The sequence below is a fragment of the Dendrobium catenatum genome, unplaced genomic scaffold (genome assembly GCF_001605985.2).
Source record: "Dendrobium catenatum unplaced genomic scaffold, ASM160598v2 fragScaff_scaffold_1446, whole genome shotgun sequence".
Classification (NCBI taxonomy): Eukaryota; Viridiplantae; Streptophyta; class Magnoliopsida; order Asparagales; family Orchidaceae; genus Dendrobium; species Dendrobium catenatum.
In genome coordinates this window covers 2962566-2989960 of record NW_021319908.1, presented here as the reverse complement: position 1 = coordinate 2989960, position 27395 = coordinate 2962566, and the positions used below count along the sequence as shown (strand labels likewise).

At 35.6% G+C, this 27395-nt stretch overlaps 2 protein-coding genes across 2 annotated transcripts; both read right to left on the bottom strand.

The window, feature by feature from the left end:
* Positions 1-3368: 3368 nt before the first annotated feature.
* LOC110111690 lies at positions 3369-5239 on the bottom strand. Its single transcript, XM_020843676.2, has 3 exons — positions 4867-5239; positions 4662-4786; positions 3369-3811 (listed from the first exon to the last, which is right to left on the bottom strand). Exons 1-3 carry the CDS (start codon positions 5156-5158, stop codon positions 3725-3727), a joined length of 504 nt encoding a protein of 167 aa, XP_020699335.1. The 5' UTR covers positions 5159-5239; the 3' UTR covers positions 3369-3724.
* Positions 5240-14240: 9001 nt separating this feature from the next.
* Positions 14241-20586, bottom strand: LOC110111675 (nucleobase-ascorbate transporter 6-like). Its single transcript, XM_020843652.2, has 14 exons — positions 19871-20586; positions 19325-19422; positions 19039-19215; positions 18850-18950; positions 18690-18765; positions 18516-18575; positions 18221-18405; positions 18042-18138; positions 17699-17785; positions 17554-17612; positions 17376-17467; positions 15569-15646; positions 15306-15466; positions 14241-14689 (listed from the first exon to the last, which is right to left on the bottom strand). The coding sequence occupies exons 1-14, from the start codon at positions 20001-20003 to the stop codon at positions 14471-14473; spliced, it is 1623 nt and encodes a 540-aa protein (XP_020699311.1). The 5' UTR covers positions 20004-20586; the 3' UTR covers positions 14241-14470.
* Positions 20587-27395: the final 6809 nt, after the last annotated feature.

The window sequence follows — 27395 nt, the reverse complement described above, 5'->3', positions numbered from 1 at the left end:
CCTTCCTCCTAAGGAAGGGCCTCATTTGTAATCAATTGCAAGCACTAGTGAATTCATTCAAACTGGGCCAGGCCCCAAGATTTTTTCCCCTTTTCAGGGGTTTCCACGTAAAAACTCTGGTGTCTCTTATGAACTTTACACCCTCTCCTTTTTATGCTTGTGTTCTGGATCTTCGTACAAAGCTAAGGCATTAATCTTTATATTTTTCTATCGCCGTGAATTTTCTAGGATGCAACAATTTTATTTTGTGTTAGACAATAAATCCAATAGTTTTGAACTATGTCAGATCAAGAAAACATTTCCACTGAAATATACATTATGATATAATTTTATATCAAGAATATATCTAAAATTATTAGATTTGCTTTAAGATTAGTGCAATACTAATCTCAAAGTAAATTCAATAATTTTGATTTAGAATAGTGCCAAATTCATGAGATTTCTGTAGCCGGTAGATTTTGGAAGTGCATGATTTGGATTTAAATTTGAAAGTTTTCAAACTACAAAACTGCTGTGGCTATAGCTTAATAGATGGAAATGGTGTGGTGTCTCGCAGTTTATTATGTTCCCTCATAAATATTTTAGTAAGCCACCATAGAATATTTTTCCATAAATTTATTGGACTTATCTGCTTACTGTTTTGGAGTTATCTGTTTCATTAATCATTATTTATGCCTTCCGTATGGCATATAACAAATGGGGAATATTTTCAGACAATTTAAAGTTTGGATAAACCCCTAAAGCTTTACGGGGAATTTGAATTTTGAATCAAATTGAGCTGTTTTATTTTAATCAAATATTTTAATTTAGGAATAAAATTTTTACAAATAGATGATCTAAAATAGGTAATTTAATGTAAAAGAAAGTTCTTATACAAGCAAAAGAAATGTAAATAGAATAAATTATAAGAAAAAAACTACCAACCCACAAAACAAATACACAATAATCTACTACAAAATATAAAATATAAAAATATAGTCTAATACTGATAACTCTGCTTATGAGGTCATGGTTCGCTAAACATATATGTAGCTCATATCTATCAAAGAATAAACGATAAAAACGAATGGGACATGTAGTATGAACAACCAAAAGTGGGAGTAATAACTTATAGTCATTAAATCTAAGTAGTCATGAGACATTTTAGGTTTCCTATGATAATTTCTAATGTTTTAATCTAATAAATGCATATATCAAACTGCTACACACAGGGGCAAACCTATGCTTGCTTGAGGGTGGGTACCCTCAAAATTTTAATAATTTTTCCACTTCTTCATTTCCACCTTCCACTACCCAATCATTGTTCTGAAGCTCACCTTCTAAGAGTTATAATTGTTGGCGATTTTGGCACTCATTCAATTTGTGACGAGGTTGGAAGCCTTTGTATCACTTAAGAGTGGTTGGTTTAGCATGTGGATTATCCTTCACTGTTGCTCTCGGCTTGACTGGGTTCTTGGCTTTGACATTCTGATTGTTGGAGCCTCTTTGTAAATGTGTCTTTATATTATTTTTCACTGTTGGTGGTGACTACATTTTAATATTTTCAGCTGCAATGTTGCTATGACATCGCTAAGAATTATAATTGCAAGAGTGCCGATTGAGTTGCATCTCAACTTTCAAAGCGAAGTTGGCTACCTGTGATAGGGACCAAATAGAATTCAGTTCAAGTTTGTCCTGGACTACATCTTTCAATCCTCCAATATATCGTGCCACCATATGGTTATTTGATTTATTAAGGTTGTTGAGGGAACTAAGTCGATAAAGCTCTTTGTTATACTCACAAACGTTTCAATTTACTTGAGTATAATGTTGGTAGCTCATGTATAACATTTGTTTGAAATCTATAGGTAGAAAGTGTCTGCATAAAAGTTGTTTCATGATCAGGTTTCAGAATCTCACACTCCCTTTTCCTTCCCTCCGACAAGATTGGAGCACCTGTTGCTACTAAGCTCTTGCGCCACCTTTTAGTCTGCATGTTGCATACTTGACTTATTTTTCAGTAGAGATCTCCATGTATTAAAAAAATGTTTCAACAGCTCGCTCCTAATCAAGATAATCCTCTATATGCAAATGCCCATCATAAAATGAAACATCTAATTTAACACGGAATTCTTCTTTTTGTCTCGGACGTCCTCCCAGATGACGTAGTAAACATGAAATGGAGAGTAACCTCCATCACCAGAATCATAACCTTCCATAGGTTTTTGTAAATATCCTTCATCTTCAGAATTAGATAGTTTGAGTACACATGTTATGTGTCGTCTATTATTTCTCACCTGTGAGTTACCTATTCAGTAGATCAGTGAGGTTCAGTAGATCGGTGAGGTTGTCTGTGCCTCTGCTTGTATGTGTATACCACCTATCTTAAGACTTTGCAGCTCACGGCGAATTTTAGTAGTGAATTTAATGAACTCAATGGAGACTTCCTCTAGTTGCATGGAGCCTCTACTTGAGCCATCCACAATGACTCCAAACTCCGATCGCCATCAGGAGCTTGTTGTCTATTGCTTTATGCCATTCATTCCAACAAGTATGTTGGCTCTAATACCAATTTGCTTTAGGAGCTAGCAAGCACTAGACTTTAAAGAAATGACAAAAAAAAAAAGATAATCAGAATAGAGCAAGCCCAAATATCAAGATAGTATATCAATGTCCTTCTATTCTTCTGTTACAACACATATTTCCTTCCTTCCTTCTATGAATTGCGAACAGACTAAATTAAGTAAAATGGAAATAAATGTATATGTTGTACTATTTATGTCACAATTAGTAAAGCTACTAATATTAAGTAGTGGTAAAAAAGGTGAGTGGCGATAATAACGATAGAGTTGGTGGTATAATACAGTAACATATGATTTGTGCCCACATCGGATTTCACACAGAACGAGCACAAATTTGAGTAATGTGTTTCCCTTCAAAGGGGATCTCCTCCTATATTTTATTGTATATGCTACTAAAAATTATAAATGTGTGATTCACCCCATACTTTCTATTTTCATGACATTTAGCATCTCCTTTGATACAATTTCTTTTTTCTAGCTAGTTTGTTATCCAAAAAATAATTTATTTTTTTGTTAGATGGGTTGAGAAAATCCTCTACTCTTACTTGCACCCTCTTTTTTTTTTGGCTTCTCGATACAGTTATATGATGCTGAGTACATTAATTTGATTTTATATAGAACACTCTCAGTAAAATTGCAACTTAAACTCAGTAACAGTAAAAATCCAACGTTAAAACCCTGAATTGGCTGTCTCAAACATTCACAATGTTTCAGAAAATTTCACAGAGGAAACTTCCTTTGGCTTCTGCAGCAGCAAAGGCCGCTCATTTATGGCCTCAAAAGTTTGTTGGCTAGTACTGGACAATCTGTACCCAAAAGAAACTCTTCAGCTTTAACTACAGTTTTAATTGCTCCAATTCTCTGTACAACTTACACAGATATATTATACTGAAAAGTAGATAGGCTGCCATTTCATCACAATTCGATCAGAAGTACTATTCATATCAACTTGTACCTTAAACCACAACTCTGACTTCTAATGATGAACTCAGAGCTTTTTGCGTACTGAAAACGTTGATTCATATAACAGTACAGTCCATCACATATTGATATTGATTTCAACTGAATAACAATTGATCTATAAACCTTACATTGTATTCTTAGCATAGCAGCAGCTTCAGATCTAAGGACAACTCTGATTAATCGAAGCTCAGTGCTTCAGATTATTCAATTCCAGCCTCTGAGATGCTCTGCAACGAAGGACGCCATTGATGAGAATTCCTCGGCCTCTCTTTCTCATTCTTTACCACCTGAAACAATCAGATCCACCAAATGATTCATCCCTACTCGCCTGGATATATTATTGCATGTGAAAGCTAATGTATTTGTTATGTGTAATAGTAGACAATAGTGCATATAGTAATCCATATATTTAAGGAATATTTCATGTTCTTATATTAATTTTTAAATCATATATATTACTAGAGGTATAAGTATCATCATTGAAATAGCTAAATATATGGATTGAAATTGTTTTTTTTATAAATATTTACTAAATAACATAAATAATACATTATGAATAATATTAATTTTAATTAAAGCTCATTAATTTATTTCATTAGTATCAAGAATATAATTAATTAAATTTCATTATACTAAGAATCAATAAAAAGGAAATAAATGAATTTAAATAGTATTTTAAATTTTTGAATCTATACAAATTCATCTTGAATTGAATAATGAAAAAAAAAAACTTTTCAACAAATTTAATCGTAATTTTAGCTGAAATTAAACAGTTAGTGCATTAGATTTAGCTCGACCAGATAACTCATTACTCAAGTGGGGAAGAACTGATGAAGGCTCCCATATGCGCTAAATAAAAGAATTTGAATAAAATAATATTAATCTCAACTTGATTGGTTGATTGCCCAACTAAAGATGCCAAAAATTCCCATTACGAGAGAACAAATCACTACTGAAGATGCTTCGAATTTGATGATACTGCACAAATCCCTAAGCATTTCACAAATCTTTGATGATTTATTTGTTTTGTCCCTTCTCCTCCTGAAAGTATTTTTCTCAGGAGCTTTTATTTTTGTCATTTTCCCCTCTCCTCCACCAACGAAATTAATGAACTAAAAAAATAGGATTTTTATTTACCTGATCCCTTCCCTCAACGCCTGCGCTCTGCGGACGTCTCTGTTTGTGCTGTTGTTGCTTCATCAGCTCGGCCTGGGCCTTCATATGCCGCTCTTGCTTCCTCGCCTGCACTGCTTTTGCGACTTCTGGAGAACCAAAAAACAAAGAAATATCAGATTTTGTAATACCATTAACCAAATGTTTATAAGAGAAAAGCTTAAGCGACCTTGGGAGGTGACAAGGCGGTAGACTTGACCAATGAGGAGCAGGTCATTGTGCTTAAGGAGCCGTACACGAATGAACCGGAGAGAACCAGTATCGCCGCCGTCGCCGCCGGCGTCTCCTTTTGTGTTGAGAACATCGCCGGAGATGTGGAAGGAGACTAAGGCGACGTGATGGCCCGGGTGACTCCGCATCACTTCCCCGGCGGTAGTCGGCCAGTAGAGCTTCTTGAGGCTGCCGTTGGGGTGCTGGATAATGGCCGCCGCCACAACGTCGATCGCCTGACAATTCCCCATTTTTGCGACTGAAAAAAAGCTTGTTTTGGATCGTTGATGGCGGTGGAGATGGAGATGGAAATGGAGATGAAGATGGGGAAGGAGAGGAGGAAAAAAGTGGGAAAATAATAATTTGGCTACCTGGCTTCTTTAATGTGATAACAGGATGACGGAGGCTTTTTTGTAATTTAGTTTTGAGAAAATTTTATAAAATATCCTTTAATTTGGTTTTTTTAATGAAAAATAGTTAAAGAATTTTATAAAGAATCATAGAAGTTTATCATTAATTCTTTATTATTTCACGACTGTAGATAAATAATTTATGGTCTTAGTGGTGCATAAAATCTCCAACACGCATATAGGTTGTTGATATATGAAATAATGCGTTTATATCAAAAATTAGTGAAAGGGAAAAATTATAGAGCGAAAGATAGTTAAAATAATTCCATCAATATAAATTTAGGAATACAAAAAATATTATTTTTCATAATTAGAGAAGCGCTGATATAATATGATAGATATGAATCGTAGAAGATATATCTTAATTATGATTGTCACGAGATAAAAATTGAGATGTGATAATGGTAAGTAGTTCACATCGTAATTCCTCTAATAGTAAAAAATAGTGTAAATACATTTCGATAATGATATTAAGAAACGTCTCTAAAATTCGGGGCGGGGCGGGCCGGGGGGCTAATATAAGATGCGACGATATTATTATTTAGCTAAAAGATTAGTGTTTGAACATTGGTAGGCATCAAATGAAAGTTGGGAAGTAACAATAAAAGTTTGATGATTATTTGAGGTTGAATTAATTATTCTCCTAATAAGACAAGAATAGGCAACTAGAGGACATGTGTCTAACTTTAGTGGTTAACAGACATAAATCATTGATTATTGGCACGCATTGGGCAATAGCTGATGATAAATGTCATAATTTAAGCAACGAAGGGAAATCAACTTGGTTTGTGTCCTAGTAGGAGGAGAAGATAGACAAACAAGAAAAAGGGGTCAATCATCGATGTCTAGTGGAAATCAAACATTAATTATTTGGTAATAGTTGAACACGGGTTGACAAGGTTCAGAAAAAGTCAGGTAATATTAGCAGTCAGCTTGGTCATTCTCTTGATAGTAGGGGAGACCAGGAAAATAGATGTACATACATAAGAAATTAGCAATCAACTTGGTCATTTTCCCTACCAATTTCTATGCATTATATCTTTTGTTCTGAATAAATTCTTATTCTAGATTATACTTTTCTTTTGAAAATGCGGGGGATTGTTATATTTTATATTTTTTCTTTTGATGCTTATTGTTGTTGTAATGAAAATATTTATTGTTGTTGTAATGGAAATACTTATTGTTGTTGTAACGTAAATACTTATTGTTGATATAACAAAAATATTTATTGTTGTTGTAACGGAAATACTTATATTCATTATATGACCTAATTTGAAAATATTTAAATTAGTTATCATAACTGATATATCATCAAAAAAATATCTTAATCGGGCACGAGTCTCGAGGCAAAATCAAGCCGAAAACTTCAAAAATTAAATATAGGATCACATGAACTCCAATTACAACGAACTTATAATCAAAATGAGCGTCTCGGAAATACAAACTCAATGACACAAAATTCGACTCAATCTAAGCCCAAATGAATCCAAATCAAGCACCTGAAGCGCTGTTAGAAAGTTCAAACAATAATTTGAGTTACCAAACAGTTTCCAAATATATATGTCATTCTTATAGTCGAATCGAGCGACTCGACGAGACGAATCCAACTAGCCTAAGATCGCAGAATTCTGACATCATTAAGACCTTCAAATGTCTGACGAAGGCTGCACAATCAAGGGATTCAATATCGATCATCCATCTGACCACTCCTTATTTACCCCTGATCTCTCACATATTTACAAGTCATGCCAGTCCATAATATCTATAAATAGACCCCTCATTTCTCATGAGAGGGGACCCAAGCAAGAAGAAGAAGAGAAGAAGAAGAGAAGGATTGGAGAGAAGAAACTCCTCCACGACCACTGTCGGAATTCTGCTCGACGCCCGAGTGACGTCGGAATTTCGCCCGACGTCCGAGTGACACCGAAATTTTGCCCGACGCTTGAGTGACACCAGAATTCTTCTCGACGCCTGAGTAACGCCAGAATTCCCCTCGACATTCATGTGACATCAGAATTCTGCCCGATCTCCAAGTAACGTACGACAGAACTCTAGGGCAGTTTTGTTGAAAGAAATTTAGGAGTAAAGGAAACTGCCCGACGTTGTAACTGGATTTCAATCTAAAAGTGATTCATCGTTATCTGATCGACCTAAATTTTAAGGATAAGTCAGCCTCTTATATTTCAAACAAACACTAGTGAAACTTTTTCAACTGGGCGTGGCCCCGTGGTTTTTTCTCTTTCCAGGATTTTCCAAGTAAAAATCCTGGTGTTATTTCATTTTCTGTTTGTGTGCTGGATATCCGTACAACGCTGAGACGTAAACTTTCTAACTCTATCGCCACGTATATTCTAACCCACAACAATAACGTTTTTAATTAAAACAACTATCTATTTCTGGTCTATATGAGGCCTTCTCGGGTATGATGGATTTTACAATTTTTTTTCTTCATCATTCATTCGATCCATTGTATATGTTCAGAGCAAATATTTACATAGCTGTTTATGTTTCCTGTCATGATTAGAACAAATCGTCACTGTGAAAAGCCCATTGAATTATGGGAGGGAGTTAGACCGATGTGTACCTTCGCATCTAGGATGAGCAAAAATCTAACTTTAAGAACCATGTTTCTTACGCCTCGGTCTACTTATTCGATAAGTTTTCTAATTGCAATTGTCTTATAGCTCTTCTATTTTTACAGCACACATAACTGGTTGATAATTTATGTCTGTTCCATTAAAACACATGTTATAGATTTATAAATAACTTTTTATTGATTTTCTTATAGGTTGATATATGCCTTTTGCTCAGTGAGATATTGTCATATTGATGATATTGATTGATTGATATTAACACACTAGAGTATAAATATTGTTTTTTTTTTTTCCCTGCATTGAAGACATATGGTGAGTTTTTATTATTTGTTGGGCTTTGCAAGTTCATTATAAGATTTTTACATTAATTCAGATAAATGTAAAGAGTACGAGTATTGAGGCTTAACAGTGATCATGTTTTGATTTTATTTTAAGTTATCTGGGTTATATGTATTCTTTTGTAGCCATGGCTATTATATATATATATATATATATATATATAATAGCCATGGCTACAAAAGAATACATATAACAATAGCAAAATGTAAATATTAACAGTAGCAATGTAATGATATTTATTTGTTTTTTTTAATGCAATAATTAACTTAGGATGTCCTATTGATCTAGTTGTAAATAAACGATTATTGATTGTTAACTGAAAGAAAAAAATATATAAAATGAGTTGAAAAGATAATAAAGAAAAAAGAAAAGAAAATTCTTCCACTTTAAATATTGGGAAGTGATATCAATCACTCTTAAGAACACTAACATGTTCCCATTTTGAGTTCACAAATTGAGATGAGCATAATGGGTCTTCTTTGGACTAAAGTTTTGGCATCAAGTTTTTTGGGGTATTCCTGTAGTTCGAGCAAAGTTAATGAAGTTCCTGGGTTGGCCAAAGTTTGAGGATAAATCATGGTCCATTGTGAGTTATTTCACATCATCTTAAGACCACATAAGAGACTCATTAGTGCGATGACACTAAAGGTTGCTAATGCAAAGGCTAATTATGGTGTCTGTAAGCCAAGGTACTTAAGATAACCCAAAATAAATCTCTAAATGGTGAGCTCAAATCAAATAAAGATCATCACACTTCTAGGTGAACATAGGTTTTGTTTGGAACGACTTTTTTACCGCTTCTTAAAGCATCTTTTTAATATAAATTTTTTTATTTTTTACTACAAAACTGCTTTAAGAAATAGTAATAAAGTCATCCCAAACAAAGTTATAGATGATAGTTCAAATGCCTTTGTCGCTACATCTTCAATAGGATCGTGAGAGAAATCACCTAGACCAAAAAAGCCAATTGCACCCTCACCAGCCAGCTGATTATGGCTTCTGCTTCTTAAAGCAGTAAGAAAGTTGTCTCAAACGGAGCCTAAATAACTCTTCACTTCTATGTTGGGTGTATTTAAGATATAACAATTAAATGTTTTGATAATATTATAGGACATAAGAAATATAACAAGTCTGTGATGAGAGAAAAGTGAAAGAGCAAATGGCCTTTTACATGTTGGGGTTTGGTAGCTGTAGCTCTCAAAGGAATATAGCACTCAATGAATGCCTGACTTGGTCATAGCAATTAATTCAGAAATTCATATCCTCAAAGGCCATTTATTCATGTAAGCTGGATCAAACTTGCTAGCCACAAGTAGGAGAATTTTGGTTGGCAGTTGAAGCTCAACTATCAAACATTTAATGTTTATAAAAAAAAAAACTTCAGACTATTCTTTTCCTTTAAAAACAAAACAAAAATATTGAACCTTTCATGATCAAATGATTATTATTAGTTGACTAGGTGCTATGATCTCAGGTATATATCAAATCAAGCATAGTGGGATTGTGCTACGGCCTGTTGCAATTCCTTCCAACGATCCCATATATATATATATATATTGATATGTAGATTTAAACAATTTTTAATGTTTAAACTTCATTAAAAAACTTAAATAACATATAATAAATTATCCTATTTTTTATTAAATTTATAAATTCAATTATATCTAATAACTAACTTATAATTAAGTTTAAATTATTAGCATCAAACATATATATGATTAGTTAAGCTTGATTAAAACTCAATTTCAACTTGAACTTGATAAAAAAAACTAATAAATAAATTTGTACAAGATTCTAAAATTTAAATTATTTTCAAATTAAGTTCGTGCACCATAAAATATAAATAAGCGAATACGAACAATATAGTACTCGGCCAGATTGGATACAACTATAGCCTTATTTATATTATCATATAAACGAAGTTAGTAGACCCAGCTGTCAGATCGCTGCTACTCGTCATCTCCTCCTTCAGCTCGGGGGAGTTTTTATCCTTCCTCTATGTTTTATTATTTCTTCATTATTGTTGATTTGGTTTCTCTTTCAGCATTGCCCTTGTTGTGGCATATGACAGTTAAGTTGGATGACCCTGATTTTTTGCATGGCAAATCCAACCCTCTTTCATTTATTGATGCCCTAATGAGGTCTTCATCATCTGGCTCATTTGTGGACCTTAAACCGTCCACCTATCGGGGCTTGCCCTCTTTGTGGATTTCGGAGGATGAGGTCTTAGCTCTTGCCACACCCTTTGCCTTTTCCCTTATTTGATATTTCCCTAATCATAGGCCATCTTTGGATGAAATTAGGAGGTTTTTCTTTAACTTAAAACTCTCTGGAGAATTTTCCATCTCCCTTTTGGATTCCCGCCATGTGCTAATTAAGTTGCGATGTGATTTGGATTATTGTCGTGTCTTTGCTCATCGTTCCTACTTTATTAGTAACTTCTTTATGAAGTTGACTAAGTGGTCACCATTTGTGGACATTTCTGAGGAATACCCCATTCTCCCTGCTTGGATCACCCTCCTAAATTTGCAGCCACACTTCTTTTCCCCCTGTATATTACATAGTATTGGATCTCTCTTTGGACGGCTTCTTCGTATTGATAATGCCACAGTGGCGGGATCTCGTTTGTTTGTTGCTAGAGTTTTGGTGGAAATTGATATCACAAAATGCTATCCTGATAAGGTATAGTAGGGTCCTAAAAATTTGGTTACATTCAATTCATGATGATGGATGAATTTTCATCCTTTTGTGATCATTGTAAAGCTTTAGGTCATTCTAAAATAGAATGTGTATCTGTTCATCCTCAAGTAACTAAGGTCAATCGGAATAATGTGATTGTTATTGGAGATTTACTCGATGCACATACGAATTATCGTGGCAATGTTTGTGTTGATTTAACGGTGCACGATAAGGTGGATGTTGGTGTTGCGGGTCAGTTGGATAATGTGATTGCTGATGAAGTGGAAATTGGCATGCATGTCAATTTGGTTCGTGGGGAACCTCTAGTTCCACCTATTACTGATTCGGAAAGGTCGATTGTGTTAATTTGGATTTGGATTATCCTGTGCACGATGTGTTTCAGGGTAATGTTAATATGGAGGTTTATCAATTGGCTATAATCCCTACTGTTGAGACTCCTCCAGCTAATGCGCATGTGAGTGTTGAGAAGGATCATAGCCTTCTCAATACAGCGTTGTTGGATGAATCCTCGGCTGAAACTAAAGTTGTTTCTCCCTTGTTTACATCTGAACCTGCTCTATCGCATGTGCATATGCATCCAAATGGAGTGCTTTTTATTGATGTCTCGGTCTCCCTTATCTCCAATGATGAATTGAAAGCTCAACTCTCGGTAAATACGAAGGATTTCTTGGAACAAATCAACTTGTTGGAAGGGTCTACCTCTTGTGTTAATGTTGACGGTAGGCATCAATCTTTTTGACGATGATGGGCATCTCATTGGCTTTGACAACATACATTTTTGTTGGTTGCAGTGATGGACATTGACCATAGTACTGTCAAATGCGTATAAGTAGAGCTTTTGTTCTCCCATTAAAAATTCATCTTATGGTATTATCTCACCCCTCCAATATGGCAATATAAAGAAGGGCCATCTTATAGATTTTTGAAAAGAGACCTTATAATCTATTTCACTTAAATAAAAACTCCATTTATTTATCATATACTATTTTTTTAGCATATTAATGTTATGATATCAAAATTGATTGCTACTGAGTTCATAATATTTGTCTTTTCAAAGTACTCTTGTAAATTAGAATTAGCATGCAAGAATTGAATTTTAGAATAGTCCTAAAATATATTCTTAAAGTTCTATTCATACGAAGTTTTTAATTTAGGTCCGTTTGGCATGATCACAATATTTTATAAGAATAATTATAAAATTGTTTTGAAGAAAATAATTTTTTTAAAATGTTATTATAAAAAGTAATTTCTAAAAAATTTTATTAAAAATAATGAAATAAATGACTAAATAAAAATTGTTATTAAAATCTAAAAAAAATAGCAAAAAAGATTGTCCCAAAGGATTATGGATTCCTGTGTTAATGTATTTTTGGTAGCACATATTGTCAAAAAAAATTGGTCAACTCCTCGAGATGTGAAAATAAAGCAAATACTTCGTATTATTTAAAGTTTCGTCCGGATGTAGAACTACGTCAGGTGTCCGAACCTAATAAAAATTCCCGTTTTAGGAGGCTGTAAGTCGATTTTGACGTGGTGAAAAAAGAAAAATAATGGCTTTCGAGATAGTTCAATTTTTAATAATTATAATGATACATTTATAGGCATAATTTGGTAGTTTTACATAAATAAATTTATAATTTGACAAGTACCCCTCGAATTAATGCGATTGTGAAGAAGTAGGTTTATCAATTATCACATATAATTCTGTGGAAATACAAAATATGAAATACGCTGCCATTTCTACCTTTTTTGGTGCAAAAGCTAATTTATTTTCGTATGGCAACTAGCAACCCATAGAATTCAAAACTCAATTCAAATTTTAAGATTTGTTTGGAAGCTTTTTGTAAAATTATAAAGCAGGAAAAACTAATTTTTCTTATAACTTGTTATAAAAAACAGCACACTAGTCCTTTTTTTTTTAAATAACTTTAGGCTATTTAGGATAATTTTTGTATTAATTTCTAAAATAACTTTCTAACATAAAAAATTTTAATAAAAAAAATTCTATTGAAAATCTGTTATATAAAATAACTTTTTATTATAAAAATTTATTGAACAAATAATTTATATACTAAAAAATTATTTTCAAAAACAATAAACTAATCCCAAATGAAGAAGAAATTATTCTGTGTAGGGGCCGGACATAAAACGCTCTGGACGAATCAGAATGTACCACGTCAGCGATATCGAACAACAAAACCGAGCAATACCATGCCGCAGTATTGAGGGAGTGACATTGTGCATTTTGATTGATTTCCAAACTGTGTTCGACATCCGCACATATTTCAAGATAAATTTCTTATTGCTTTATAAAACAACTTTTTAGTATAAAAATATTTTGAATTTAAAAAATATCCCAAACGAAGCACTAGCAATTACTTTTTATGAATATAAAAGTGAATTTAAAATATGAAAGAACAAATATATAATTAAGATTCAAATTATAACACTATTTGATGGAATCTCAATGATAGAATTATCATAAAACTACCGAGCCTGAAATGAGAATAGCGAAAGATTGCATTAAATTAAAAAGTAAACAACCAACATAAAATTTCTCCAACAATCAATAATTACCAACATCCCCATCCATAGTAGTAGAATAAAAGCTTGATATTATTGTTGTTACAATTATTATCCTATTAACTAAACTTTGTTCTCTATATCTACAGGCTATCCTCATTCCCTGCAACTATGAAACTCAATTATAATACAACTAGTTTCATTATTCCATACCTCATTCTCACCAATTTCAGTCACTGTAATGGACCAAAATGTTGATGCTCATATCTTACAGAAAGAATCCAGAACCAGAAGAAATTCTAACAATGATACACCACACATGGCTCCAGCTAATTTACCATATCACTGAATTGATTACTTTCTATTTCAGTGAAGAAGATAGAAGAGGTAGCCATTGTTCTCAACTCATGCATGCACAGCAAGATGATACTATTTTCAGAGCAGTATTCATAAGATGACTTGTCTTTTATGCGATTTTGTAAAACATTTATTTGGATGCTAAGTTAGAACAATAAATAATTTGCAGAAACTTGCAGAAATTATTCTGTGCGGAGCCAACCAGAATGCTCCGCGTCAGCGGTACCGAGCAGTACCGAGCCAAAAGTACTGAACAAAAGGATGATGTGGCACATTCTAATCCGTCTCCGGACAGCATTTGGCATCCACACAGAATATTTTTTCGAAACTTGACTGCTAGATAAGGATTCTGTCATTATGCATTAGATATCTAAAAGAGTAGGTGATGAAAGTTTACTAAATAACTCACAAAGAACAACAAATGAACTGTGATAAGCATTGATCCAAAATGACTGACATAACATAGCAGTTTCTGTATATCACATGAAATATACAAATAAAGCATATATTAAGGGAAAACTGTAACACACTAACTCATTTAAGATGAATATATCACTAAGTCTTTCTCAGACTGCAAAATGAGAAGACAAACAACTAAAAGACATGGCCCAAAGAACAGAAAATAACACAAGCTTTGTGCTTACACAGATGGAAAGAACTTGTTTAGATTAAATGGCAAGGAGTAGAATTCTTCGCTTCTCACATCTGTCTTGAAGGATCGAAATTTGTCCCACCAATGATAACCTCTGTCCTTCCTAACCGCACTGTTGTGTCTATGAAGAGTGTTGTCTAAGAAGAATGCCACAAGGCCCGCAATAAATGGTTCCGATGAGAATATGACATTAATGATATCATTGAACTGCAAAGAAGAAATTACCTTCTGGATAAAAACTAAGCAGGTAACGGTGCTGATGGATTGGAGAGATTATTCTATGCAGACACCGGACGGGAGAACCGTCCGGTACTGCTTGGTACCAAGCAAGGTACCGCATGTACCAACGTTCGGTACAGAGCGCGGTACACTTTTGGGGTGATGTGGCACATTTTTATTTCCTTTGGACAACGTATGGACTCCGCACATAAAAATTTGCCGATAGATTGGAGGTGTAAATGAGTTGAGCCAGACCGAACTCAAAGTGTTATTCGTCCTGGCCCGTTATCCAACCGAGCAAAAGAGCGCGGTACACTTTTGGGGTGATGTGGCACATTTTTATTTCCTTTGGACAACGTATGGACTCCGCACATAAAAATTTGCCGATAGATTGGAGGTGTAAATGAGTTGAGCCAGACCTAACTCAAAGTGTTATTCAGCCTGGCCCGTTATCCAACCGAGCAAAGTTTTTATATTTATATTTAGCTAGTTAACTTATCGAGCCATATTATTGTACATAGAAACATAATCAGACTATTATCGAGCCGATTACAGAAGACAAGATTTTTTCGACAGTTCTATTGATAAGTAAGTGTTCACATACCCATCTTGCACTGGTATGAGCTGGACCATAGCCAGCAACTGCAGTGTATTCTTTGAAGTATTGAGGAACTGATAAGCCCATAAAGACAGAAAATCCTAAAATAAACTTTGTTCTGAAGGAGTTTAGATTGCAGAATTGTAAGAAGCTGAGACCACAAGAACCTGTTCGACAGCAGCAAGTAGGGAGATATTATAAAATATCTTTTGAAATTTTAAGGCAACTTGTAATGAGTGATATAAATAAATGTTTGATCTGAAACATACCAACATAAGCAAAGAAAAGGCAGTATAAAGCTGCAAATATGGGTGCAGGAATGGATGCAAAAACAGCTCCAAATTTGCCTGACAACAACAATAAGATGGTTATAAACAAATCCAACAGGGTAATTTAATACATAAATGACAAGTTCAGAACAAGTTATTCCTTCTACTCTAAGAAAGCAGCAGCAATTATGTCTGAAAGCTACCAACAAAGCTAATTTAAACCATCATGAAACAATCAAAAAAACACTAAACAACAAAATTGTTGATATTTACCTGTCAGATTGCATTTTACTGAAGGGTCATTTACACGTTTTTAAACTAAAAGTACTATGATATTTACCAATATTGCACCCCCAAACTCTGCAATCAACTATTACACCAGGAAACTAATCCCATGTTAGAGCATCTCCAATCGGAAATCCCATTTTTTACTCCAAAATGCAGTGAAACTCAAAAATGTCGTGATTCATCTACAATCAAACTCCATTTTGTGCGTTTCTGCCAGGGTAACTGTCTTTCTCCTCTTTCGCGCGTTTCTTCGGCAAATCAGGTTGAGACAAAAAAATCGCGTAGGCGAACAGTGTCACGCCAATATTGGCATCGCACTGTTCACCGGCAAGCAAATAGCGGAAGATTTGGCGTTCGGCTGGAGCAATCAAACGACACCATATGCATGTTTGTCGTTCGGTTGGAGATGCCCTTACAAGCACAACACTATTTACCTATTTTTGAACATAGCTAAGCCATGATTGGTGTATTTCGATAATAAACCCACAACATATCCACCTAAGAAATTTAAATAAGAGAAAATAACTTCAATAGTTAAAGTTGGTTGTTGCAAAATGAGTGATAAGATGGAGGTGCCATCAAAGTAGGAAAGATTGAGAGAAAAACTATTATTTTAGAGAAAAGATAGGAATAGGAATTATTGAAAACAAATAGCATAAAATAAACTTGAGTGAGTCGGGCATGTAAAATGAAGAGTAAATGATCAAAGATAAGAATGATAAATGAAATTAGTTTGAAAGTACTAACAAAGTTAAGGCATAGACCATTTGTAAAATGATTAGAAATTGTAGAAAGTTTTACATGAACACAAGTTAAAATCTCAAGAAACACTTGACAAGAGTAATAAAAATCAAGGATTCGTGAAATCAATAATGAAATAAAAAAGAAATACCTCTCTCCTTTGATGCCATAACGCATATGCTAATTATTCATAGCAAGAATATAAAATAGTTACTAAATATAATATATCTTCATTATTGAGAAACATCCCTTTCTTTCAATGTGTTTTCATTTATTATTATCTTCTCTTGCCTATATATAGACAAATTTGTACAAGTAGGATCAACTAAGAACCGCCTAGCTTGGCGTACAATGTCTGCTTCTCATCTCAAATACCATGATAGAAAATATAAATAGCTACATCTTTGTTTAAATGACTTTTAATCTCACACATGCAAGCCTATGCAAAGGCAAGAAAAGAGGGCAATAAAGGAAATACAATAAAGTAAGATATTGAGGATATATTACAATAATAAATACTATAAATTCCTCTCATAACTATTAACCACATATGATAATATTAATATGACAACATCATTAAATATAATAACTATAATATCCTTTATAGTGAAACTACAATCATGCGGAACAAGCTCCAAATAGGAGTTATGTGCATGAACACATTATTTCGATCGCAATCTACAACTGTTTGGTCCTTGTGAGACCCCATTAGAGCCACTGTAATGGCATAGAGCACTAATGGTCATGGCAAACTACAATTGAGGGTAAAAGCACTTACCAAGAATGGAAAAGAAAATCATAAACCCTGCAGATATCTGAACAACTCTTCGACTTCCAACGCGTGTCAAAGCCAACAAACCAGCATTTTCACTGAGGAAGAAGCCCCAACATAAACAAAATCCTTTCATATTTACTAGAACATGCTGATAAACGTACATATATCAAGCAAAACTTACACGGATACAGTGGAGCCACTAGCTGTTCCAAACAAACCATCAAGCAAGATACCAATTCCCTGGAACCAGCAGTAATTAATAATTATATAGCCATATCAACAAAAAAAGTAACCAAAATAGAGCTAAGACCAGTTCAGTTCCACACCTGCCAGCCAATTCCACGACTAAGAACAGAAGGGGGCATTGGAGTAGCGCTAGCATATCTAGACACTGCAATGAAAGTGCCAGTTGACTGCATAATAGAATGTACTTTAGATTCAAGCAATCATTAAGGCTTCATTTGGTTCCGTTTTCTTACTGCTTCTTAAAGCTGCTTTCTAGTACAAAAGTTAAAATTTTTGTACAAGAAAGCAGCTTTAAGAAACAGAAAAAAAGCTGTCCCAAACGAAGCTTAAAACTTCAAAGCTAAACTAAAATAAGCCACTGTTTTTGCACTTGTAGGCCAAAATAAGAAACCAGAAGTCAACATCTAGAACACATAAACCAACCTCTACTAGACCAACAAATGCAGCAGCCATCATTGCAAAGGCTTCCCCAGCATCAAATGATGGTGCTCCCCATTGAAATGGGTATGGAACTCTTATCCTGCAAGTATAACATAGATCATGAATAGCTAATAATGAGCATGACCATAATCAACCAAAAAATATATAAAGAAAAAATTTACCAGGGAGCCGAGCTAACAAGTCCAGAACGATCAGTTCGGCAATGCGATTGTGTTTTAGGTGGAGCATGCTTATATGCCCCACCAATGGTGAGAAAATACGCATACAGCCATACAATTGCCACAGAAAAGATAACTGCGAACCGATCAAATACAGGCTTTTCTGCATGTATAGCATGAGGTATGTACTGCTCAGACAAAAAAATCCAAATGTTAACAAACTTAAGAATCATTGGGAGGAAAAGGATATTGGAATTTCTAATTCAAAATGACTTGCAATTTTTTAAATTCATGGTACCTGTGAGATTACAATCAAAATTATAATTGTTGGAAGCCCAATTTCAACACATTTACCAACCTGGAACATATTATAAAATCTATCAGGGCCCAAATATCAACACTTGGAGTGAAAAATAATTTTAAAATCTGCCAAATGCATCTCCAACATTCCAATAACAAGTTTAGACAATACCGCAGGGAATCCCAATTCGTAAAGCCCAAATCCAGCAAGCGCAACCAGCGGAACTGCGGACAGTGGACTGAGAAATCTGGTGGATAAAACAATTCATAGCAAATTAATACATTGGCATGTCATATCTTAATAGAGCCAATAACAAAAGATGAAGACCAACCTGGTTACATTGCGCCAAAGGCCGCTAAACCCAATGATAATTTGAAGTGTAGATGCAACAATGAGGGCACCTTGAGTTCCTCTCATGATCCTGAGAAATTTCTGGTCAAGAAAAGACAGCAATCCATCAGATACTAATTGATAAGATGCAACCTCAAAAAGTTAATTAGGCATTTATTCCAGTAGCAACCCTATGAGGTTCAACAATGTCACTATATCGACCAGCCAGAATGATGGAGATAGTCGGTGCAACGAACGTGTAAGACCCTCCAATCACCGCCGGCAAGCGAGTGCCAAAGAAAGACTGTAAGAGAGTGTTTATACCAGCCACAAAGAGCAAAGTCTGAACTACCCTGGCCTTCTCATCCTAGTAAGAGAAAACATTTGTTGTCACAATATATATACATAAACCATACAAACTCAACCATATCACAGCAACTTAAGCTTTTACGTTCCTTTTAAGTGTGCTGACTTACATTACCCCCTCCCATCTGAGGAACAAGTGCAGTGGGAATAATCACAGTAGTGCCCAGCATAACCAGATAATGTTGGAAACCAAGCAGAATGGCCTCCGCTGCGTATAAAAAATGGAATCTTTTAATCCCAAAAAAAAAAAAAAACTTCCTATTGAATCATCAACAAGCACAAAAATCAATTGGGTTAAATCCAAAGCTCTAAGCAAAATTATAAACTTTGGATCTGACAGAGGCATTAAAAAAGCCCCTTCCTCTAACAAAAATTCTCGAGAAACATTAACTCTCTAAAAGTCGAAAAGTTTAACAGTCAAAGAGTAGAAAACTCCAAATTGTCAAGTTCTTTTAGAAGAAAATTACATATAAGGAAAAAAAAACAGATGAAGTAAATAATAAACCCTAAAGCAAAGTGAGAGATCCTATAAAATCTAAGCTATGTTCTGTTTTACTAAGAACATATCAAAGCAAAAGGCTAAAACAAAAACAGAAGAAGGAAAATTGGCAAGTGGAAGGAAGATGAAGGCCAGATGAGAAGTTCATGAAACTCACGCCATGGAGGTGGGCTGGTGATGCAATACGAGACATTCGGCAACTGATCCTTTACGGGGTGAGGCACCAACTCGTCGGCCTTCGGCGCCGGCGCAGCTCCTCCTCCCCCGCCTCCTCCTCCGCCTCCGGCCATTATCTTCCACTCTTCCTACTCTTCCACCGTAAGTATGGTAAGCCCACACCCTCTCCACTCAAACAAGACCCTAATAACTGCAACTCCCAATAACCGAACCACACTAAAACAAGTAACCGACACAGCAAAAACACTGGAACCAAAATCACTCTTCAAAAACCAAAAAAAATGACCGCAAAACAAGAGGGGAATTCCCCAAGTTTCAATTTTTCACGGCCAGAAGCAACAAAACAACGAAACCAAGATCAGAAATCAAAGCAAGAGACCGCCCACTTGCACAAGCGCAGGAAGATACAGAGTCCCCTGCTAAAAGCCGGCAAAAGCAGTGACAGCAAAGATAACACTTCCCCCTCTCCTCCGCCCTCTCCAATCTCCCCTATTTCCCTCTCTCTCTCCTCTGCTCAAAGGAATCTTCTTCTGCTCTTCTTTTATCTCTCCTCCTTTTCCGTTTCCTAAAGCAGGCTTCAACGCCGAGGAACAAAAGCCACTAAAGCAAATCCATTGCTTGGCTCTCAGCCTCTCACCAACCTTGTCCACACTCTTTTCCACCCCTCTCCTGTCGCAGATGTTCATAAAACATTATACAGTATTAGCGGCAGTAATTACATGGATGACAGAAATAGGATGCCTCTTCTGTAAAATAAAAAAAGATAGGGGGATAGAGGTAAAATAAGAAGTGTAAGTCAGAAGCTCCACCGACAAACTCTTTTCATGCTTCTCGCAGGAAAATTTCGGTCCGGCAGCTCTGCCGTCCATTCCGACACGTGGACGGTGGATTCTGCTTTGTTCGCAAGCCACCGGAAGGGGGAGTAGTGGGCGCCTCTGCTTTCGAAATTGACCTCCTCTACTGTCAAAAACTACAAACAAAATACACATAAAATATGTAGTGAGAACAGTTTACCCGTCGCTTTCTTTCAAAAATTTACTTGGAAAAAAAAATCTTGAATTCAAGTGGTTTATATATAATATATGTTTTAATTTATCTTAATTGATTTAAATATTAAAACAATTATAAAAAAGCTAATAAGAAATATTTTTTTAATATGTTGATAAGTTATTCATATAACTATTTTGTGAAATAATAATATATGATACTTTTCACCCATATATATATAAAAAAGCTAAGGATGAAGTCGAGGACATTCCCTGCCTGACCCAGGGCAACAAGAGGGAGTAATTATTACGTGCGGACAAAAAATCGGAAATTCGGACGTATACCGAGCAATACCGAGTTTCAGGTGACGCGAGGATCCCTAAATCAATGTCTTTGTCCTCAAACTTCTTAATGAATGGATGACTCTGCAATCAAATCAAGAGTAGCTAATAAAAATGGAAGCCTTAAGTTTCGTTTGAAACAACTTTCTTACTATTTTTTAAAACAGTTTTTTAGTACAAAATTTTATTGAACTAAAATTTTTTTATAAGAAAAAATATTTTAAAAATTAATAAAAAAATTATCCGAAACAAAACTTAAATGAAACTTCCTCGCTTGTGTTTTTTTGGGCTAGAGCGAGGCCTATGAGTTTTTTTTTTATATAGTTTTTTTTTTTCTAATATTTTAATAAGATTTAGGAATTATCATATTAGTTCAATGGTAATTATGCTCTTTCTTGAATGTTCCTTGAGGAGATGCAAATGAGGCTCGAGTTCCTTGAATAGATGGTGGGCCAGTTGTGGTGGTTGATTATTGTGGTCGATTATGAGAGTAGGTTTTCAAGACTTTGTGGCGGCGGATGACTATGACAATGGGCAAATTATTACGTCTGGCGTTCGAATCGTCCGGAGGTGAATCCGAGCCCACCACGTCTCCCGGACCCACCTGAGTGCACTGGGGTCTGGGTGACGTGACATGTCCGGATTCGTCGGACGTAATAATTTTCCATGATAATGGGTGGAGACAATAGCCAGAGGTGACGAATGATAACTACGACATATATAGTGCACTTAAAAATCAGTCAAAATAAGGAGTTTGTAATAAAACACAATTTTATTTTACATTTTTTTATCAAATCAAATGTCAAAATTTTCAAAATCCTTTAGAAAAAAAAATAATATACCATAAATACAACAAATCAAACCATGCTAAAAAATATAGCACAAGAATCAATCAAATTAAACTAAGCTATTTGAAAGAGATTTGCTCGAACCTTTGCTCTTTATCAAACCATCATTTGATTCAAACACAAAAGTGATAATGGGAGGGACCACCACAGAGCAATCGAAACAAGTAAGGGATCAAAAATTATTATTGTTTAATTAATTTAATGATAATTAATGAATGGGATCAAATGTCATTAGAGAAACATTAAAAAACTTCATATAGGTATAGGCTTAATCATGCAACAAATCAGGGCAATTAAGTTTCCATTTCATTTGACTAATCTCCAATTATGAAATTATTAAATTATGCTATTTATTTCAATTTACATTATTTATTTATGTCATTTATTGTTCAAATAATGTTACTTGACTTTTTAGGTATCATTTGGTTCATTGAGATCTCCATACCTTCTGCAATTATTTCTTGATATGATATAATATGTTTAATTCATTATTGAATGCAATGCCTATATAAAAATATGTCATCAACACCAATAAGTTGCTTAAGAAATATATATCATCTACATCAATACCCACACACATAATTGCCAATAACAATAGCCAATAATGTCGATACCAATATCGATGGCCAACAATATCGACAATGTTGTCAATCACCAACGATATCAACGGCCAACAATGATGATCTCCATCACCAATATGGTATGCAACATCATCACCGACATTAACGATGTCCACTGTCATCAACTAAGTTGATGCTTACTGTCACCAATAAAACTATCATTTGTCTTCGCTAATAACATTGATTTCTTCCATTGCCAACAAGGTCATCAACACCAAAACAAACACCCATCATCAACAATAATACTAATGCTCAACAACAGCCATTAAATATAATACCCGTCGTCTTTGAAAAGACCTATGCCTCGATCACCTATAAGGTCGCCGCCTAGTGTCAACAACAATGTTGATGTCAATCATCATTGAAAATGATGATATCTATCATCGCCAATATTAACATTGATGCTCTCCATCTCTACCAAAGGTTTTACTTGGGACGGTTTTCTTTTTGTTTCTTAAAATAGTTTTTTATTACAAAATTTTTAATTTTTGTACTAAAAAACTGCATTAAGAAGCAGTAAGAAAACTCTCTCAAACAAAGCCAATATTAACATCTACCGTCATTATTACTAAGGCTAACACCCGTCGGCATTGTAAGGTCTATGCCCACCTTGCTAGTTATTAGTCTACCGTCCTTATCATGCACAATGCCAATTGTCAAACACCTGTTGATGATAACATCAATGCCTCCCTGTTCCTTCTTCATCCACTGTGAAGATAATTTTCCACAAATGATATTTATTCCTTTTTAAATTATTGGGAATGATATTATGTGTAATATATGATTTAAACTAATAGAATTAATTCATCTTGATTAAATCTTAATTGTAATAACTTTAGTACCACATCGTTAAATAATTGAGAAATTTACATATTTTTATATGCTAGCATAAGACCCAGTCATTGCCGAGCTATGTTGTGTAAGCTTATAACCCAAACGGGGGCTCTGAAGTTGTTGGGAAAATGGATTTGTGAGTTACTAATTTCGAGAGAGGGCGAACGCTTAAAATGGGCGTTCAGCAAACTATATTTAATAAACACCTCAACAGTTTAATGAATTGCCCTTCATTAGAGTCGGTAGCTCCTTCAATTTGAACAACAATTTCTTTTTGTTATTTTTATGCTTTTCGGAATTACAAATTCATATTAATCAATTAGATTATTTATATACATATTAAATGTAATATCTGATTTTTTATTTCTAAAAATTTTCAATATTATTTAGGTATATGTAAATATTGAAAATCAGATGTAGAATTAGGGGTGCAAACGAGTAGAGCTCGACTACCGAATATCGAGTTTGAGCTCGACTCGTCTCACATTGAGCGCCTTGTCGTGCGCCGTCCCGAACAGGTTGGTAGCTACGACCTCCGTCGTCTGGAGCTCATCGTCGCCATCCCGGCCTCTGTTGTCCCGTCCTCCGTTGTCGCCCTCCCATCCTCCATCATCACCCTCCCTAACTCTGTTGTTGGCCTCCCTAGGTCAGTCGTCATTCGTCCCGAGATTTTTCGTCGCTCTCCTTGTTAGCACTCTCCGTTGCTCCCCACTAACATCTGATTCCGTGGACCACCTGCAGCGATTCACTGCTCTGCTAATATCCTCCTTTTTCAGTCTGTGTCCAACGGCTGCTCATTATTGTGTTCCCTACTTTATCTATATATACTGGATACCATTGTATGAAGAACTTATGAAAACAGAATGCTACAGTAACTTTACATTACTCTGTTTTCTTCTATATTCCACTTCGTCTTCTCTGCTGCTTGCTTCTATTCTTTTCACTTGCAGGTTCTCACCGACAGCAAGTTCCTTTATGGTATCAGAGCACTGAATCATGGCTAATCCAGATTCATCTTCTTCGACTGCACCTCCGCCAGCTGCAGCTGACGTTGCTTCCCCTGTATCATCTCTAACTTCAACAATGGCAGAATTCACAATTCTAGCTCCGCTGAAGTTCTTGATGTCAAACCTGAAAACCATTGTTAACATTCAGCTCTCAAATGAGAACTATGCTATATGGAGTCTTCAGATTCACAAACTTTTTGCAGCAAATGGATTTGAAGGGTACTTATCGGGACAACAAGCGTGTCCGAGTTGTTCTGTGACCGATCCCGAATACAAGCTATGGCGCCTTGTAGATCAAAACTTGGTTTCAGCTTTATTCTCAACAATATCTCCATCTGTACTTTCCTATGTTCTTCACTTGTCCACTGCACACGAGATCTGGGCAATGCTGGCCACCAGGCTTCAGCCGACCAACAGGTCACGTGTTATACAACTCAAAAATGAGTTGCATAACATACAGATGAAAGATTCTTCAATGACGCAGTACTTGGCTCAAGTTAAAACCCTTGTGGATAATATTGCTGCTGCAGGATCTCACGTAGACACTGAAGACATCATAATGTACATTCTCAATGGTTTGCCGGCTTCGTATAACTCTTTCAAGAGCTCTGTACGAACTTCTCAGCTACCTATCAGCTTGGAGACTTTATACTCTCTTTTGTGCAGTGAAGAAATAAATATACAAAATGAACTGAGAAAGGATACTCCACCAGCAACCGACAACTTAGCTTTTTACTCCAGTCGAGGGAGAAATAACAGGGGTCGAATGAATACCAGAGGCCGCGGAATGACCTCTCGGCAACAATCCAATGCTGGACGTTCTCAAGCTACGACTCCAAACATTCGTCCCGTCTGTCAGATATGTGCCAAGAATGGACACACTGCTGTGACCTGCTGGTATCGGTACTCATCATCCTCTTCAGAGCCCAGTCGTGCTCTGCTTTCTCAAAATCAAAGCTCGAATACTTCAGAATGGATACTTGATTCCGGTGCAACTAACCATCTCACAGCTGACTCACAAGTCATTCAACAGCCATCAGTTTATGCAGGTTCGGATACTGTGTCTATCGCAAATGGAAGCCAAATGCCTATACAGCACCAAGGACCGGGAATTTTACTGTTGCCTAACACCGCTCGTAAGCTGTATCTCCAAAAGATTCTCCACATTCCTACTTTATCACATAATCTTTTATCTATTCACAAATTAACCACAGATAATAACTGTACAGTTTCTTTTGATGCTCACGGTTTCATTATTCAGGATCAATCGGACCGCCAAATCCTTCTTCGTGGTCGAGTTCGTAATGGTCTCTACCCCATTTCCACGTCTGCTACAAATCGCAATTTTGCACTTCAAACAGCAACCAAGCCATCCAGTCTTCCCTGGCATTCCCGCCTTGGTCATCCCAACCAGCAAATATTGCAAGCCTTAGCTAAACTTATTCCTTCTATATGTACTTCCACTATTTCTAATTTATGTCGATCTTGTAATGTGGGAAAAAGCCACAAGCTGCCATTTAACAATAGTAGTACTACTGTGTTTACACCCTTTTCTGTAGTTCATTCTGACGTTTGGGGACCTTCCCCCGTCAATTCTATCAATGGATATCGTTATTTTATCACATTTATAGATGCCCATTCTCGGTTTTGTTGGATCTACTTGATGCACTCAAAAGATCAAGCTCTCTCTAAATTCATTCACTATAATAATCTCATTCAAAATTTCTTCAATGCCAAAATCAAAATTCTCCGCACCGATGGAGGAGGAGAATACAACAATACTAATTTTAACAATTATCTACAATCAAATGGTATCACTCACCAACAAACCTGTCCTTATACACCGGAGCAAAATGGTTTAGCCGAACGTAAAAATCGTCATCTCCTTGATATCACTCGAACTCTTCTTCATGAAGCCAACCTTCCCCATCTCTTTTGGGCTGAAGCTTTATCAACTGCTAATTACCTTATTAATCGTCTTCCTACTAAAGCTTGTAATCTTACCATTCCCTATCAAACTATTTATGGAACGTTACCCGATTACGAACACCTACGTACCTTTGGCTGCTTATGCTATCCCTGGCTACGTCCTCTCACCACAAACAAACTTCAACCTCGCTCTCAAGACTGTGTATTTCTCGGCTATTCCTCTTCTCAAAAAGGTTATAGATGCTATAATCTACAAACTCGAAAAATACACATTTCAAGACATGTTATCTTTCATGAAACTCATTTTCCCTATCATAACTTGTCTCCACCTCCTCCAATATCCTCACCTCCTCCTATCTCATCTCCTCTGATGCTTATTCCTACCTCCACACTTAAGCCCATATATCCCACTCTCAGTCCAACTCACTCGTCCTCCTCTTTCCCTACTCACACATCCACTGAATCTTCACTCAATTCTCCCACTATCTCAACATCTTCTGTTACTCCCTCTCTCTCTCCTACTCCTCCGCCTCCTCAACATCAAATGAAAACGAGATTTAAAACAGGAAATCTTAAACCAAAAACAATATTTGATCTCTCGGCTGTCACAACATCCAATTCAACTCCTACATCATATACTCAAGCTAACAAATTCCCTCAGTGGCGTGAGGCCATGTCCAAAGAATTTCTTGCTCTTCAAAAACAATCCACTTGGTCTCTCACACCACCACCGTATAATCTTCCCGTACTTGGATGCAAATGGCTGTTTAAAACTAAACTTTCATCTGATGGACAGTCTCCAACCCATAAAGCCCGCTTAGTGGCTCAAGGCTTTGCACAAGAATATAGAATTAACTTTAAAGAAACATTTAGCCCTGTGGCTAAAATGCCCACTGTCCGTATCCTTCTTCTTATAGCTCTGCATAAAGGATGGCCTGT

Coding starts and splice junctions, on each gene's coding strand:
- LOC110111690 (XM_020843676.2), bottom strand. CDS start 5,158: ATGGGGAATTGTCAGGCGATCGACGTTGTGGCGGCGGCCATTATCCAG. Junction 4,787..4,866: donor CCGCCTTGTCACCTCCCAAG/GTCGCTTAAGCT, acceptor TTGGTTCTCCAG/AAGTCGCAAAAGCAGTGCAG. Junction 3,812..4,661: donor GCGTTGAGGGAAGGGATCAG/GTAAATAAAAAT, acceptor TGATTGTTTCAG/GTGGTAAAGAATGAGAAAGA.
- LOC110111675 (XM_020843652.2), bottom strand. CDS start 20,003: ATGGCCGGAGGCGGAGGAGGAGGCGGGGGAGGAGGAGCTGCGCCGGCG. Junction 18,406..18,515: donor TTTTGATTGTAATCTCACAG/GTACCATGAATT, acceptor TTGTCTGAGCAG/TACATACCTCATGCTATACA. Junction 17,613..17,698: donor GTCGTGGAATTGGCTGGCAG/GTGTGGAACTGA, acceptor TGCTGGTTCCAG/GGAATTGGTATCTTGCTTGA.